This window comes from Physella acuta, unplaced genomic scaffold, assembly GCF_028476545.2.
Source record: "Physella acuta isolate Inbredline_101_S28 unplaced genomic scaffold, ASM2847654v3 ptg000515l, whole genome shotgun sequence".
In the NCBI taxonomy this organism is placed as follows: Eukaryota; Metazoa; Mollusca; class Gastropoda; family Physidae; genus Physella; species Physella acuta.
The window spans coordinates 400956-417469 of record NW_026732034.1 but is presented as its reverse complement, the minus strand read 5'-3'; the positions used below and the strand labels follow the sequence as shown (position 1 = coordinate 417469).

Genomic DNA, 16514 nt, shown 5'->3' with positions numbered 1-16514 from the left:
TTGACAACAAGTGATATATGTCAAGTGTAATGTAAGCTTTCAAAAATACATGAAAATATCGACGTTGATTGGACAAGAAAAAAAAACCGTTATTGTAGAGTATTAAAAATTTGCAGATTAACACTTTAAAGATTTGACATTTTTATTTTCAATATTGATTTTTAAAAACATAAAATAACATAAAAATATAATAAATGAATGGATATTACTGATTCGTGCTTGAGTTATATAAAAGCTATTTATATAAAATAGCTTGTCAGTAAGAAAATAATGTTCTCGCACGCAATGCTTCATGTAAAATGAGATGAGCCTATTTGAAAAAAAAAACTCATATGGGTGGCTAAATGAATACCCGAACAACAGTTGTTAAAGCAGTTCACCACCACAGCAATTGAAAGAAATAAAAATATAAATTTTCATACACACTTTTTTATTTACATTTAAAATACAATAATATTATTATCAATTATATAAAGCTTTTGTTTTATTTACAAAAATCGTTTTTACAGGACAAACAACTAAATTAAACTTTTGCTATCAGTGTTGAAATAATTTTTAAGCTAATTTTTTTTAAATTTAGCTCAATTGTAAGTGCCTTACATTACATCGACATACAGAAGAACAGTAAGTTAGTTGTTTAGTTAAAAAATCATCACAAAATTTTGTATCTGTTAACCCTTCATAAAGTCATAAAGTTAATAAAATATTTCCCATCAACATCTTTTTACAAGTCTTAGTTTATAAGCTAAGGGAGAGGCGACAAAACCAAACTTGTATTTGATTGGAGGCGGCGAGCCCGGAGTTTCTGGCAGAATCTCAAACCTGTGGAAGATTGATGAGAGGTACAGGAACAACTCCATGACAGCCAGGGACTCGCCCAAACAGACACGACGACCTATCGAGAAGGGGATGAACTCTTCAGGAGTTTTTAACTTCCCGTCTTGGTCTATAAATCTTTCAGGTTTAAACTCCATGACGTCATCGCCCCAGATCTTTGGATCATGTAAGACAGAGTCCAGGTTGGGTGAGATGTAAGTTCCTTTAGGGATGGTGTAGCCTCGGACGGTCACATCTTCTGTGCACGTGTGTGTTACACTCTGTGGGACAAGGCTGGCTAGCCTTTGTGTTTCTTTAATGACAGCGTTGAGATATGTCAGATTTGGTTTATCTTGTATACACGGAGATCTGTTTGTTCCAACTTGTTCTTTTAACTCTCTGTAAATTTTAGCTTGGACTTCCGGGTTGTTAAGAACATACAACAAACACCAAGTGATTGTTGTACTCGTGGTTTCCATACCTGCAATAAACAAATCGTAAGCTGTTTTCACAAGCTCGTCCTCATTCAGGCATGTCTCCTTTCCTTTGGCTTTCCTGTCATTTAACTCATGCACATACGCTGCGATCAGGTTGTCGATATTGTCTTCCTTGTACTGCTCTACGCCTTTCAGATGAGCGAACTTTTTCATTAACTTCATAATGTCTTCATTAGCTTTGATTGTCTTTTTAAAGTGAAACATATCACCTGGTAAAAAACGCAGGAATGGAAAAAAATTAGCCACACCGTTGAAATGTTGATCGCTAATAACTTCATTAAACCTGGTGATCAACTCTCGCAATGTCTCGTCCTTGTAGTCGAACCTGTGACCCAGCACAATGGAACTGATGACGTTAGCTGTGCTGATGTTGGTGGCGACTCTGATGCTTGAAGGCTGGCCTTGGGTTTCCTCAAGCAGGTTCAGGAAATATTCAACTTCCTCCAAGATTTTGTCCGCGAGTATGTTTTTCCCCATGCCGAAGTCTCGCAGAATGTGCAGAGAAATTGTTCTTTGTTCCTTCCAGTTGTGGCCGTTTGAAAAAATGACGCCACTTTTTGGTAAGGGGCTGGCCTGTTTTCGATTATACATAAAAAAAAATACTTAAAAATAGCAAGACTAAATTGTTCGAAACAATTTAATTGTGATAAAGTTTTAAATTATAAAATCAATATTAATTGTAGTTTAATTGCGTGATCAATCTATTATTCACTCACCTCACTCATAGCCAACCTTGGACGATATTTAAACTCATCTCCCCTTTTGAGCAGAAGTTCTTTGATCAACTCATAGCCACACACAACAACAACCAATTTACCTCCCATGTACAGGCTGGTGGATTTTAAAAATGGATTTAAAGGGTACGCTGCGTATGTTAAATCTAGTTAGAGAATTAAATATTTGCAGGGTAAATCCTCATCCCCAGTTTGAAGGCGTGGTCGAATGGTAGAGCGTTTGACTGCTAGCCCGAAGGTATCGAGTTCGGATCTCGGTTTGGGCTTGTGAATGTAGGACGTCCCAGAGTCTACCCAGCTCTGATGGGTACCTTATTTACGTTGGGTAATTAAAGGCGGCTGGGCATAGTTTTGATCACACCTTCCCTTCATATACCGAGGTCAAGAAAGATATGAACTTTATTTTAGCGGATCGCTAGCTCTATAGAGGAATTTTTTATCCTCACCCCAAACTGTAATATCCTTCAACAGCTTTTCAAGATTTTGCCCCTATTCTTTTTTTTCTCTAGTAACTCATTGAGTACCATCCATCAATTAATTAATATTTTTATTTATTTAAATAATTTTAAAATAACAATGACAAAATTGAATATGAAATGATAACTCTTACAAATTATAACAATTTGTAATCCACAATTAACACAATGTTTTTCCCGTGGTCCGCAAGGAGAGCTTACGATTTCTAACCCTAATGACCTGAGCTTGGTACCCGGGCAGTTGAAGCTCGTTAGCAGGGGACAGTCGCCCATCTAGGATCGGCAATCAAAACATAAAAACGCAGCCTTGCAGAATGTTCTTGGTTGAAAAAAGACAGTGAAAGCCCGTCCAGATGGAAAAGCAGGCTAAGTCTAAGTTAGCACGCCATACAGCACATTAAATGTCAACAAGTATTTCTTAATTATAGTGAAGGAAATCGCATCCTATATATACAATTAAAGCGAAGAAGAAGAAAAAACTGACCTGAAAATATCCCCAAATTCCTGGTGCCATTTCTTGAACTGTGACCTTGGATTTTCCTCTAGTGTGAGTAAATGTCCGAGTAGAGGCAAGGGGCGGGTGGGGCAGGGAGGGAGGTTGAGTTTGGGGCGTTTGATCCACAAGTACATCAGTACCAGGACCGTTGTTGCAAGAGAAATAGTTGTCAGGTCCAACATTTTTATTTTGGCATACAAGGCTTTAGGATAGCTAGTAGACAATTACAAATAAATTATACATTAGCTCTAATGAAAATTAACTTTTTAAAAACTATTAACAATAATGAACTAGTTGACAACATTTTTAAACTGCTGCATAAATCTTTGTAATATTAAACAATATTATTAAATTTTATATAATTATTTTATCAATCGTTAAAAAAAAATATGATGTAGGCCTTTTATAAAAAAAACGAATGAAAAGTCATTTTTTAAAAATGTATTACTTTATTAAAAACTTTACAATTACTGTAGCTTGATTTAATAATGTCGAATTCAAACTTGAGTAAGACTTATATACAGCAGAAACTGGAACTTTAGCGAGGTAGTCAAAGTTTTTTCAGACATGTCTGTATGCAGCTGGATAATGTCAAGGCCGTCAAACGTTCTCACATGCTGTGCCCTAGATTTTTCTGAATGCATATCAGATCACAATAAACAATGGTAAAAATCTCACTATAGAAATTACGACGGTTTATCTAAAGATACAAAGTAATTTAATTTTCTTTATTAATATTTAGTAAACACCTACTTTTTTGTTATTTTAACTCTTTGTTAAAAATTACAGTTTAAATAGAATTATATAAGTCGGTGTAGGTAAATAGCTCATCCTAAGGTTATGAGACCGAACTTTGGCCTAAATGACTCAAAGTTCCAGTTTTTTCTTCTTTAATAAATGTAGAGGTTCCTTTCAGTGCAGTAAGGAAACTTACATCAAGAGTGTTTACTTTGGGAGAACACCTTAAGCATACATTGCGAAAATCAGTTTCAACATAATCAGTTCGATTTGCGACGAAGTGAGCTATAGCATAACGTAAAATAAAACGTATAATATTTTGTGAAAAAGTACAAAGTCGTTCAGTGATGTCATATCTTTTATGTTCAAACATTGTTTTGTATCCGATTTTTGCCACTATAGACCATACTCATAAGACAGTACATGGAGGATAGAAGTAGAACAACGGGTTTATCTAAGAAATATAAAACACGTTGTTCCAGTTTAACATTCTACATACCAGCATTGATAGGTACTTGACTCACGTTAGGGAAACAAAGGCGTTGGGCATAGTGTTGGCCACACCATCCCCTTGTATGCCAAGGTCATTGCAACAGATTAACTCTACTTCATCTGATCTCTGTGTCTTGTGTAACGGGAAAAGATGATGGTGAACATTGTACACGGAGCTGGACATTACCCCGTCCATTGCCCCCGGTCATCCCCCTCTCCCAGTTTTTACTCATAGAATCATACCCCCCCCCTCCTCTCAATTACTCCCCTAAGATGCTCCCTGGCAGAAATACGCCCCCTCCTGTTATTTACACCCTACATCAGTAATCCTGTCATTTGGAGATAGTAAAGTTGATGTGGATAGGTTATGAGAGGTAAAAAGTGGGCGGGGCAGTGCTGAAGATTGAGTTCAGTGCCCTTGATCCACAGGTACGTCAATAGGATGATTTTGTATGATACATTGTTGTCAGGTCCAAAATTTTGATCCAAGCTTTAACTGGTTTATGACAATTGATAGACATTGATTATACATGAGTTCTGTGGAAAATATATTTTAAAAAACATAAATAAACAATAGTAATGTACTGATTGTAATTACGTAACTGCTGTTTCAATTATTTAATTTTTTAAACGATATGATGTAATGTTTATAAAAATATTTTATTTTTCAGTTGAGACATTTATTTTATACCAAAAAAAATATAGATTTAAAAGTGCCTTTCTAAAATTAACATATAGTTTCTTTAAAATTACATAGCTAATTCATACTTTGCAATTACAGGTTTTTTTTAAATAATGTCGAATTATAAACCTCTTATACAACACAAACTGGAACTTTGAGAGGAAATTTAAGTATTTTAGCACTTCTGTTAGTGGGCAATATCAAGAACACAAAATGTTTTCAAATTCTGTGCCGTAGATTTTTCCGAATGCATTCTAATTTTTATAAAATTACTAAATAAATCTATTCATTTTTTATTATTGTGAAAATTTATTTAAATTCGACTTTATGACTGAAATTTATTTTAAAAATCTGCGGTTAAGGTTGTGTTCAAACACACAGTTAAAAAAAATATAAAATGTTGATCTAGGTAGATAACGTATGTACTAAAGCGTACATAGCCGAACTTTGGTTTACATTACGCAATAGTTCCAGTTTTTTTTCCCAAGGGTTAAATGTAGTTCGCTTTTTATTTAGCACTTTGTAGAATGACATAAGCAGAGAATATCTCAATTATAGCAGCAATTTCCAATATCTTCAATTACGCTTTTATTCGCCAATTGAGATAGAACTTAATCTATATCAAGCATACTAGCACCTTACCTAAATAATGTTTAATAGTAAACTGCATTAACTGAACATGCGCTACAGAAAATTGCGCAAACAGAAAATTGCGCAAACAGAAAATTGCGGAAAGAGAAAATCGCGCAAACAGAAAAATGTGCAAATAGAAAATTGCGCCAACAGAAAAATGTGCAAATAAAAATCCATTATACTGATACACATTAATATGTTCATACTGGGTAGATATCTTATTATTCTTCAGTTTACATGGTGCCATTCTTTAATTTCGTCTTGAAAAAAAAAATAAAACTCTCATGCTTACTGTATTGTGCGCAATTTTCCGTTTCGTATTTTTTGGTCACCCACAATAACATATCTTGTGTAGACTTCCACGACCGCCCCACTCCTCCCCTAGCCCCCCCCCCCCCCCCGCCTTGCAGTTCAAATGATTAACAAAATACCCTCAAATATAATAAGCAGTTTGTATAATTAATAAAACGTTTGAAAGCTTATAAACTTTCTATTACTTGAAACCTACTAATATGTAGCCTACACTTATTGTTACTGTTTTTTTTTTACGATATACGACATCTGGTATTTTGAAACTGTACCAAATAATTTTAAATAATGTTTGATTAATTTGGTCATTTTTTTTGTGTCACCATACAGTGTAGCAAACACTTTTTTGCTGCATATTAGTTCTTGATAGGAAAGATACAAACACGATTCCAATTTATATATCATTTTTTAATTCATTAATTTATTTACCGTTAGATAATTTACGGCAAACCTTGCGATTTTACATTAAAAAGTTGCATACATTTAGGATTGTAGCAAAAAATTATTTAAAAAGTTATAAGTATTCTATGTAATATTATAGAAATATACACACAGAGTCTACGAAATCACGCGCATCATTTGATATACATGGAATAGGAGTTTATGTACAAATACTAGTAAGTTAGAATAAATTGCCTTATCAGTTAGTTGTAAGAGTATACTAAAAACTAAAAAGGAAATTTTATAATACAAATCAGTTTAGCTGTGGATAACATAACACAGTATGCACAAAATGTATTACAGATATGTAACTCTTCAGTCATACAAAAGTATTTGTAGTTTTTAGGCCATATTGTTCGGTTATGACGTTTTCCTTTTTATGGCTTTTATCTTATAAGGCAATGGAGAGGCTACAATACCGAACTTGTATTTGATTGGAGGCGGCGAGCCTGGAGTTTCTGGCAGAATCTCAAATCTGTGGAAGATTGATGAGAGGTACAGGAACAACTCCATGACAGCCAGGGACTCGCCCAAACAGACACGACGACCTATCGAGAAGGGGATGAACTCTTCAGGAGTTTTTAACTTCCCGTCTTGGTCTATAAATCTTTCAGGTTTAAACTCCATGACGTCATCGCCCCAGATTTTAGGATCGTGTAAGACAGAGTCCAAATCTGGTGAGATGTAAGTTCCTTTAGGGATGGTGTAGCCTCGGACGGTGACGTCATGAAGACAGGTGTGGGTTACAGACTGAGGAACAAGACTGGCCAGCCTTTGAGTTTCCTTAATGACGGCGTTTAGGTAGGTAAGTTTTGGTCTATCCTGTATACACGGTCGTCTGTCCGTTCCTATTTTTTCTTTCATTTCCTCGTAAATTTTAGCTTGAACATCCGGGTTGTTAAGAACATACAACAAACACCAGGTGATTGTTGTACTCGTGGTCTCCATGCCGGCAGTAAACAAATCATTGACTGTCTTGATAAGTTCATCTTTATTCAAGTAAGTCTTTTCTCCAAGGCTTGTTTTAGATTTGATCTCTTTCACATACGCCGCTATAAAACTATCAATTTTGTTCTCATCGTATTCATCAACCCCTTTTTGTTGAATAAAATGTCCAAGTAGCTTAAAAATATCCTCGACAGTTTTGCTGGTCTTTTTGATGTGGAATAAATCCCCAGGTAAATAACGTAAAATCGGGAAAAAGTTGATGACCCCGTTGAAGTGTTGACTCGCTACCACCTCCGTGAACCTTATAATCAACTCTCGCAATGTCTCGTCCTTGTAGTCGAACCTGTGACCGAGCACTATAGAACTGATGACGTTGGCTGTGCTGATGTTGGTGGCTATCCTAATGTCCGATGGCTCGCCATTGAGTTCAGACAACAGGTCAAGAAAGTGGTCCACCTCTTCTAGGATTTTAACAGCCAGGATGTTCTTGCCCATTCCGAAATCTCGCAGAATGTGTAAGGAAACTGTTCTTTGTTCTTTCCAGTTGGGTCCATTCGAGCAAATAACGCCACTTTTCGGATATGGACAAACCTGTGCATGAGGAAAAAAAATATAATTAAATAAATACAAATAATTTTATGAATGAAATTTAAAATTTAGTGTATAAAATTAAATAGATTAAAAGTTGTTACAGTAATATTATATCCACACAAAATGTCTGTGGTTAAATTAATTTCCATCAAGCCAATTTCTAATTAAAATGGTAAAATACGAAATATAGTGATTGCCAATTTTTAACCTCGTTGAAAACTATCTTTGGTCGATATTGAAACTCATCCCTCCTCTTGAGCAGAAGTTCCTTCATCAGGTCGTAGCCACATATAAAAACTACGAGTTTGTTGCCCATGTACAGGCTGGGGAAAAAGTAAAATCTTATGGAACAATCAAAACAAACCAGACTTAAAATGGCTTACACTACTTTCTCCGTTTGGCAGCTTTTATAATTACTAAGTGGATATAAGTTTTTTGTTATTTCATGTGGTCATGCATGTATATAACATCCCTGAAAATTATATTTATCTATGTACAAAATTTAAAATTATCTTTATGTACAGCGTATATTTATACGTAATAAAATAATGCTGCCTGAAAATAGCATATATATATATATATATATATATATATATATATATATATATATATATATATATATATATATATATATATATATATAATTATTACCTGTATATATCTCCCAACTGCTCGTGCCATTTCTTGAACTGTGACCTTGGATTTTCCTCCAGTGTGAGTAAATGTCCGAGTAGAGGCAAGGGGCGGGTGGGGCAGGGAGGGAGGTTTAATCTTGGACGTTTGACCCACAGGTAGACAAGGACCAGGATGCCAGTAGCTAGGTAAACTGTCAATAGGTCAATCATCTTGACCTCTTTAAGAACACGGGTGAAAAAACCTGTCAGATATTAAATTTCTTCTTTCAAGAAAAGGCATTATTTTTTAGTTTCAATATTTTAAGATAGACAAGCTGAGAACAATTAACTTAGAATCTATAACATTTATATATGCAAAGTCAGAAAATAACCTTTTAAAATATTTTGCAGCAATTTACCTGTATTTAGTTAAGAAAACACTCAACATACAGAACGCTTACAGTACCTTGTACCGAGGCTCAAGAGAAAATGAAACCTCAGCAAAGCTTTAAGTACAGGAAAGTAATGTGGAACTTTCTAACCTAATCTGTAGGGCCTGGCGGGTCACATGCTTGTGTAACGTGGATGTCAAGGCTGAAACTTGGGTTCATGCTGGGGCTGACATTTTAAGCTTGTCAGTCCAGTGCACATTTACCCACGCCCCGTCAAACAAAGTAAAGAATAGTTCCTTACATCTATATACTATATAACGAATAGTTCCTTTCGTATAACGAACATTTATTTACATCTATATAACGGATAGTTCTTTACATCTATATAACGAATAGTTCTTTACATTTATTTAACGAATAGTTCTTTACATTTATTTAACGAATAGTTCTTTACATCTATTTAACGAATAGTTCTTTACATCTATATAACGAATAGTTCTTTACATCTATTTAACGAATAGTTCTTTACATCTATATAACGAATAGTTCTTTACATCTATTTAACGAATAGTTCTTTACATCTATATAACGAATAGTTCTTTACATTTATTTAACGAATAGTTCTTTACATCTATTTAACGAATAGTTCTTTACATCTATTTAACGAATAGTTCTTTACATCTATATAACGAATAGTTCTTTACATCTATTTAACGAATAGTTCTTTACATCTATATAACGAATAGTTCTTTACATCTATTTAACGAATAGTTCTTTACATTTATTTAACGAATAGTTCTTTACATCTATTTAACGAATAGTTCTTTACATCTATATAACGAATAGTTCTTTACATCTATTTAACGAATAGTTCTTTACATCTATATAACGAATAGTTCTTTACATCTATTTAACGAATAGTTCTTTACATCTATATAACGAATAGTTCTTTACATTTATTTAACGAATAGTTCTTTACATCTATTTAACGAATAGTTCTTTACATCTATATAACGAATAGTTCTTTACATCTATTTAACGAATAGTTCTTTACATCTATATAACGAATAGTTCTTTACATTTATTTAACGAATAGTTCTTTACATCTATTTAACGAATAGTTCTTTACATCTATATAACGAATAGTTCTTTACATCTATTTAACGAATAGTTCTTTACATCTATATAACGAATAGTTCTTTACATCTATTTAACGAATAGTTCTTTACATCTATATAACGAATAGTTCTTTACATTTATTTAACGAATAGTTCTTTACATCTATTTAACGAATAGTTCTTTACATCTATATAACGAATAGTTCTTTACATCTATATAACGAATAGTTCTTTACATCTATTTAACGAAGAGTTCTTTACATCTGTATAACGTAATGTAGATGTACAACTGATAAAGAATTTGACTTACCTCACAGTAGCAAATTTTTAAAAATATAATTTCTCTTATCCAGGCTCTTTATCTTTAAATACTAGCTGTTCATAAAAGCCACGGTAATCAATGAACGAATAGATTTAGCATAAGAACAATAGATATTTCATTTCTTGTTAATTTCTCAGGTATTAAAGTTTCGACAAGACTAGGTTCAGTTTAATTCACATTTTTGTCTTAGGTGCCAAAATTGAGATTGAACTTTCCATCCTCAACCTCTACTTGCCTGACCTGCATTAGGTCAATTTGACCTCTGAGGTCAGCCCCCTTTATTCAAACAGCCGTCGTCCTGTGCTCTACTTAGAATAAATGTCGGTGAGTAGTTCACGTTTAACGGCAGAGTGAACTAGAATCCTCGGAATGTTACACTTACAATGTTTCATGTTACATAATTATAGTTTTTGTAAAGCATCCTGTTTGTTTATATTGTGTTTTTTTTTAAATTTTGTAAAACATTAATGCGACATTCTCGACCCACCCAAATACACTATATAAAGCCAAATAACATTTACAGCGACAACCACAACTCAGACTACATAAAAATTTCTAGGAAACATCGTCCCGTCCCGTCCCCCCTCCCTCTTTCCACTCGCCCACTCCAACATAAACACACGAGCGTACACATACACACAGACACACACACAGACAGACACATACAGACAGACACACACACACACAGTACGACTAATACACACAATGGTTAGAAAATTAGAAAAATTTGGGATCGAAATCCCTATATAAAAAATTGTATGTGTATGTACAATATATTTTTGGCGAATGTATTTGTTGATTTTTCATTGTCAGGATCTGAAATATATTGACATATTTGTCAAATAACTTTTAATTATCGTTTTTTAAATCAATGAATGCCTGTTTGTTTTACAAAGTCCACGAGGTTCCGTGTTATTTTTTTATTACATTTGAAAACTAGGACAATGACCATAAAACGAAACTGTAAATTCCCGACATAATCTTATTTAAAAATATGCAAGTGCAAACATGGGTGTCTCCGCTAAAAGATTAGGCTTGTGTTGAATAACTTACCCGCATTTTGTTTCGTGCATGGCACAATGGCCAAGGCTTTACATAACAGCAGGTCAGAAAGTCAGTTGGCAACACAGCCGAAACATTTCGATACAACTGATTCTAAAGGGTGCTGTCATTGACCACAAACGCTGTACAATAAAATTGATAGTCAGATTTACCTCTCAGGAACTTCGAGTTCAGCCAAATAATCATAATGGTGTAGTTAATACAAACTTTCTCAAAACTTTACACACTAACAACCCCTTAAGTATGCCGTAACTCTACCTCGAGATCTAACTTTGACTTTAATTAAGGCTAAAAGCCTACCTCAACCATCATAATCCTGAACTATCATACCTAAACATAACCAAACTCTTACATTTTAGGCCTACAAACTATACAAAGGTTATTTAAAACTAAAAAAGTATGTAAATGTAGCTTTACAAGAACGCCCAAAATGCCATTATGAATTCCAGTCATCCAGATCGTCTTATCTAGAGAAAAACGTGTAGACATGTTTATTTTGCGTTTGCCTTTGTTTACAGAAAATTATATGTAGAACACAGCAGCGGTTTTTATAGCTTTATACAAATTAAATTTTGTTTCAAAATGGAGCTCCAACATCCCCCCAACCCTATATATAACCTTGTTTTGTGAGCTCTATATATTTAATAACATTTGTTAAAAGCTAGTTCCACTCCACCCCCCCCCCAACCCCCGTGTATAGCCTTGTTTTTCAAGCTCTATACCAATCACAGTTTCTTCAAGGCTAACCCCCCACCCCCAAAATTTTTACCGCCCCCCCCCCGAACGAAATGAAATTTATATAATTTATATAGAAAATATATACTTTTAACAGTGTCCGCCCCCCCCCCCCCCTCCCGAAGAAAGTCTACCGCCCCCCCCCCCCCCCCCGAAAATTTCAAGTGCCCCCGCCCCCGGAGAAAAATGTCTGGAAGAAACACTGATGCCAATGATATATTTTGTCAGAAAGGAAGCTATACCCCCTCACCACTCCCACACCAACCCACCATATCTAGCGTTAAACACACAGTAAACTACTTAAAACATCGCATGTTCTGACACTGGCCTATCTGCACCAACCCCAGCCCACGAGGCAGCTCCATGGCATGTATGTTTACAACCAAATGTGGCCAACAGCCAATGTTTTATGGACGTGATGGGTCACAGAGGGGCTGATATTATTCCATAGTTCCAGTTCTTATCTAATCTTGTAGAGCTGGTAGAATCTGAAGCTGTTGGTTTCATTCTCGTTGTAACAAAAACAAAAACAAAAAACGACGAAACATGTCATAATTAAATTTATCAAATTTATTTTTCGAATTTGTCGTTGAGATATTGTTAAAGGAAATATGAAAGTGTATATATATATATATATATATATATATATGGAATCAATATAAATATGACAAAATCATTGAAAAATAACATATGTTTTGAAATAAGCAGCTGGTCATTTATGCTAGAAAAAGTGGCATCTCAGGCTTTTGAAAATTTTAAAGAAATGTCCATTTATATACATTCACATTTTAAAACTTTTAAAAATATTTTTTGTGCTTATTTTTTCAGAGTACGAGTTCATAAAATAATCAAAACCTCCACCAAATAGATTTCAAGAAAGATTATTTATATCAATATAATATTGATTTATCGCAGATCTGGCCTCTTTCTTTAAAGCTGCGTGTTTTATTCATGTTTAAATTATATTTTTTTATTCCTTTTAAATTTCCTAGTTTTATTCCAAAATAACAAAAATAAACTAGTAATATAATGCATTTACAAAAATTGTTGAGTGTATTTAGTTTACAAATAAGAATTTAAAAATATATAAACATTGAAAATATTTTCGTATATTTTTATATTCTTAAATATAAATTAGTTTACAGTAACAAATGCAAAGTTGTATTGTGAGCGCAAGATATTTATCTGAATATAATAATCGTAACAATTGTTATAAAGGATAGTCAATCTACTTTTAGTTCAGTAGTCCTAGATTTTAACCTGTAATGAACTCAAATAATTTAAAGAATTTAAAGATTGGATATTTTAACATTAGATCATATTACAAATCATTGCAAATGTCCAAAAGTTTAAATTATCTTTTTTATTCAAACAGAGATTTTACTTTTATGTTTCAAATATTAGATATAAGTCATAATTCTATGAGGGAAAAAAAACGTATGTATTTTGCCATTAAAATGTTTATATAGTGGGGTATTTGGTTATTAAGAGATTTTAGATACAGATCCGTTGTGTACCGCTAAACCCGTTCTACAAGTCTAAGCTGATAGGGTAAAGGCGCTAACACAATACCGAACTTGTATTCCATTGAAGGGGGCGAGCCTGGAGTTGCTGGCAGAATCTCAAATCTGTGGAAGATTGATGAGAGGTACAGGAACAACTCCATGACAGCCAGGGACTCGCCCAAACAGACACGACGACCTATCGAGAAGGGGATGAACTCTTCAGGAGTTTTTAACTTCCCGTCTTGGTCTATAAATCTTTCAGGGTTAAACTCCATGACGTCATCGCCCCAGATCTTAGGATCATGTAAGACGGAGTCCAGGTTTGGAGTTATGTAAGTTCCTTTAGGGATGGTGTAGCCGCGGACGGTGACGTCACGAGGACAGGTGTGGGTTATAGCCTGTGGTACAATATTTGCCAACCTCTGAGTTTCTTTAATGACAGCATTTAAATAAACCAGCTTCGGCTTGTCTTGGATACAGGGTGTTCTGTTGTTTCCTATCTGTTGCTGTAGCTCGCTGTGAATCTTCTTCTGCACATCCGGATGGTTGAGGACGTACAGCAGACACCACGTGATGGTGGTGCTGGTGGTCTCTGTGCCGGCAATAAACAAATCAAAAACAGATTTGACAAGCTCCATCTCACTCAGGTACGTCTCCTGACCTTTACTCCTCCTAGATTTTAGTTCCTTAATGTAAGCAGCTATCAGATTGTCCGCGTTGTTCTCATCATACTTAACCACGCCTTTCTGCTCAACAAATTCTTTCAAGAACTCTAAAATATCATCCACGATTTTTTTCGTCTTCTTAATATGGAAATAGTCCCCGGGGAGAAATCGAAGACTTGGGAAAAAATTGAGCGCGCCGTTGATTTGTTGGTCCGCGAGTACGGCCGTGATACGAACGATCATGTCTTGCAGTCTCTGGTCGTGGTAGTCGAACCTGTGTCCCAGGATGATGGAGCTGATGACGTTGGCATTGCTGATGTTGGTGGCAACTCTGATGTCAGAAGGCTGGCCTTTCAGATTTGCCAACAGGTCGAGGAATTTATTTACTTCCTCCTGGATTTTTTCAGCCAAAATGTTCTTTCCCATCCCAAACTCTCGCAGAATGTGTAGCGAGAGAGTTCTTTGTTCTTTCCATTTGGCGCCGTTGGAGAATATGATACCACTTTCGGGTAATTTGTTTACCTGTGTTTAAAAAATAAAATTTTTGTCATCTATCTTAAATCTAAGTTATTTACATTTTCAAGTTACGAAAATATAGTTGTGATGCTAACATGATGAATTGTACTGAGTACTCTCGCAATATTTTCTGCTTTGTTTATAGAATAAATTAGTTAGTTATTAAATTGTGTGATGTGGTTTTGATACTTCTATAATAACTATAGATCTGTTTAGAACAATGTTTCTTTTAGACTTTGTTCTCCGAATCCTGGATGGGGTGGGGGTGGAAACTGGTAAAAGTATATATTTTCCATATAAATTATCCAAAGATATGCATGAAAGAAGCCCTGGTTCAGAATTAAACTAATCAAGCTTAGATATTAGAATAAAATGTGATCTCTCGAATTTCTTGCAAGCAAAGTAGCCTTTAATCAAAGCTGATAAAATTAAATTGAGAAGATAATATTTTTTAAAAATGTTGTTTTATTCTGCTGATATATTATTGATAAAACCATAAACAATTTTAAATTTAAAACTACCTGATCAACAGCAAGTTTTGGACGGTCAGAGAACTCTTCTGGTCTCTTAAGAAAAAGTTCTTTAATCAGGTCATAGCCACAGACGAACACAACCAGTTTACTCCCCATGTACAGGCTTAAAGAAAAGATTGATTAATTAATTAATTAATTAATTTTAGAATTGCGAATATTGGTTTAAAATATGATAGTTAAGTGATATATAAGCCTGCTATTTGAATAGTTTAAGAACACAAATCGTGTAAATATACACCTGTCTAATAATCAGTGTTTATTTTTCTCTGAGGGTGGGGGGGGGAGGGGCTTAAAATTCGTTGGGGTTGGGGGGCTGTGAGATTTTGGTTAAAGTATATATTTTGTTTTTAAATGTTTTTTTTTCTATTTCGTCCGAATGCTGGTGGACGGTTGTGCGGTCTTTAAGGGGTGGGGTGAGAATCTTGGTTAATGAAAAACTTACCTGAAAATATCTCCTAGTTCTTCCTGCCATCTTTTTAAAGTCGGCCTTGGGTTCTTCCCCAGCGTGAGTAGATGTCCAATAAAAGGTAAGGGGCGGGAAGGAAATGGGGGGAGATTGGGTTTGGGGCGTTGGAGCATGTACCAGGCCAGGACTACGATGGCAGTGGTGATAATCCATGTAGTTAGGTCAAGCATCATGGATGGTGGATCTTTAAATAAGCTAGGTAGATAATTATAATTTTGTTGGAGTTTTTATTTCAAATTTCAAATGTACGGGGAAATTTTCTATATGCATACATAAAATAAAATATCTTAGTACAATTATTAATTGCAAGGTTAGGCCTACAGTGTTATTTCAAGAAATAAGTGTTCGTACAATGAGTTCCTGTAATCAAAGAACAATATATCGTGCACGGTCCGAAACCACAAATTTAAACTTCACAAAATAATGCAAGTTTTCAACAAGCTTAAATTAAAAAAAAAATATTTTTAATATAACTTGTCTGGGGTTTAAACTATTGTAAAGCTTACATATTTATAAGTTCCAAATATTCCTTGTTCGGTGTTGTCACTAAAATAAATTAGCGTCTAATCCAGTCCAGCTTTTATAAGAAGCTTTATCTTGTAGCTATCAGAACAACACTCTCAGAAGAATAGAAAGTCAATTACTGTACAGTTCTAATTATTGACTTAAAGATCTCATAACTAATTCGTTATCAGAAGTCAAACACAGCTTTCCACAAGTGAAGTATACAATA

At 34.5% G+C, this 16514-nt stretch overlaps 3 protein-coding genes across 3 annotated transcripts; all 3 read right to left on the bottom strand.

Moving 5' to 3' along the window:
- Nucleotides 1–214: 214 nt before the first annotated feature.
- Nucleotides 215–3506, bottom strand: LOC131944932 (cytochrome P450 2C15-like). The gene is made up of 4 exons (XM_059305836.1): nucleotides 3468–3506; nucleotides 3008–3232; nucleotides 2030–2144; nucleotides 215–1886 (listed from the first exon to the last, which is right to left on the bottom strand). The coding sequence occupies exons 2-4, from the start codon at nucleotides 3199–3201 to the stop codon at nucleotides 714–716; spliced, it is 1482 nt and encodes a 493-aa protein (XP_059161819.1). The 5' UTR covers nucleotides 3202–3232; nucleotides 3468–3506; the 3' UTR covers nucleotides 215–713.
- Nucleotides 3507–6441: 2935 nt separating this feature from the next.
- LOC131944905 (cytochrome P450 2C15-like) lies at nucleotides 6442–8698 on the bottom strand. The gene is made up of 3 exons (XM_059305786.1): nucleotides 8505–8698; nucleotides 8062–8176; nucleotides 6442–7853 (listed from the first exon to the last, which is right to left on the bottom strand). The coding sequence occupies exons 1-3, from the start codon at nucleotides 8696–8698 to the stop codon at nucleotides 6675–6677; spliced, it is 1488 nt and encodes a 495-aa protein (XP_059161769.1). The 3' UTR covers nucleotides 6442–6674.
- A 4062-nt stretch (nucleotides 8699–12760) lies between these two features.
- LOC131944934 (cytochrome P450 2G1-like) lies at nucleotides 12761–16481 on the bottom strand. The gene is made up of 4 exons (XM_059305838.1): nucleotides 16288–16481; nucleotides 15758–15976; nucleotides 15304–15418; nucleotides 12761–14788 (listed from the first exon to the last, which is right to left on the bottom strand). The coding sequence occupies exons 2-4, from the start codon at nucleotides 15952–15954 to the stop codon at nucleotides 13616–13618; spliced, it is 1485 nt and encodes a 494-aa protein (XP_059161821.1). The 5' UTR covers nucleotides 15955–15976; nucleotides 16288–16481; the 3' UTR covers nucleotides 12761–13615.
- Between the last annotated feature and the right edge of the window lie 33 nt (nucleotides 16482–16514).

Coding starts and splice junctions, on each gene's coding strand:
- LOC131944905 (XM_059305786.1), bottom strand. CDS start 8,698: ATGATTGACCTATTGACAGTTTACCTAGCTACTGGCATCCTGGTCCTT. Junction 8,177..8,504: donor CAGTTGGGAGATATATACAG/GTAATAATTATA, acceptor CTTTTTCCCCAG/CCTGTACATGGGCAACAAAC. Junction 7,854..8,061: donor CAAAGATAGTTTTCAACGAG/GTTAAAAATTGG, acceptor CCTCATGCACAG/GTTTGTCCATATCCGAAAAG.
- LOC131944934 (XM_059305838.1), bottom strand. CDS start 15,954: ATGATGCTTGACCTAACTACATGGATTATCACCACTGCCATCGTAGTC. Junction 15,419..15,757: donor GAACTAGGAGATATTTTCAG/GTAAGTTTTTCA, acceptor CTTTTCTTTAAG/CCTGTACATGGGGAGTAAAC. Junction 14,789..15,303: donor CAAAACTTGCTGTTGATCAG/GTAGTTTTAAAT, acceptor TTTTAAACACAG/GTAAACAAATTACCCGAAAG.
- LOC131944932 (XM_059305836.1), bottom strand. CDS start 3,201: ATGTTGGACCTGACAACTATTTCTCTTGCAACAACGGTCCTGGTACTG. Junction 2,145..3,007: donor GAATTTGGGGATATTTTCAG/GTCAGTTTTTTC, acceptor AAAATCCACCAG/CCTGTACATGGGAGGTAAAT. Junction 1,887..2,029: donor CAAGGTTGGCTATGAGTGAG/GTGAGTGAATAA, acceptor AATCGAAAACAG/GCCAGCCCCTTACCAAAAAG.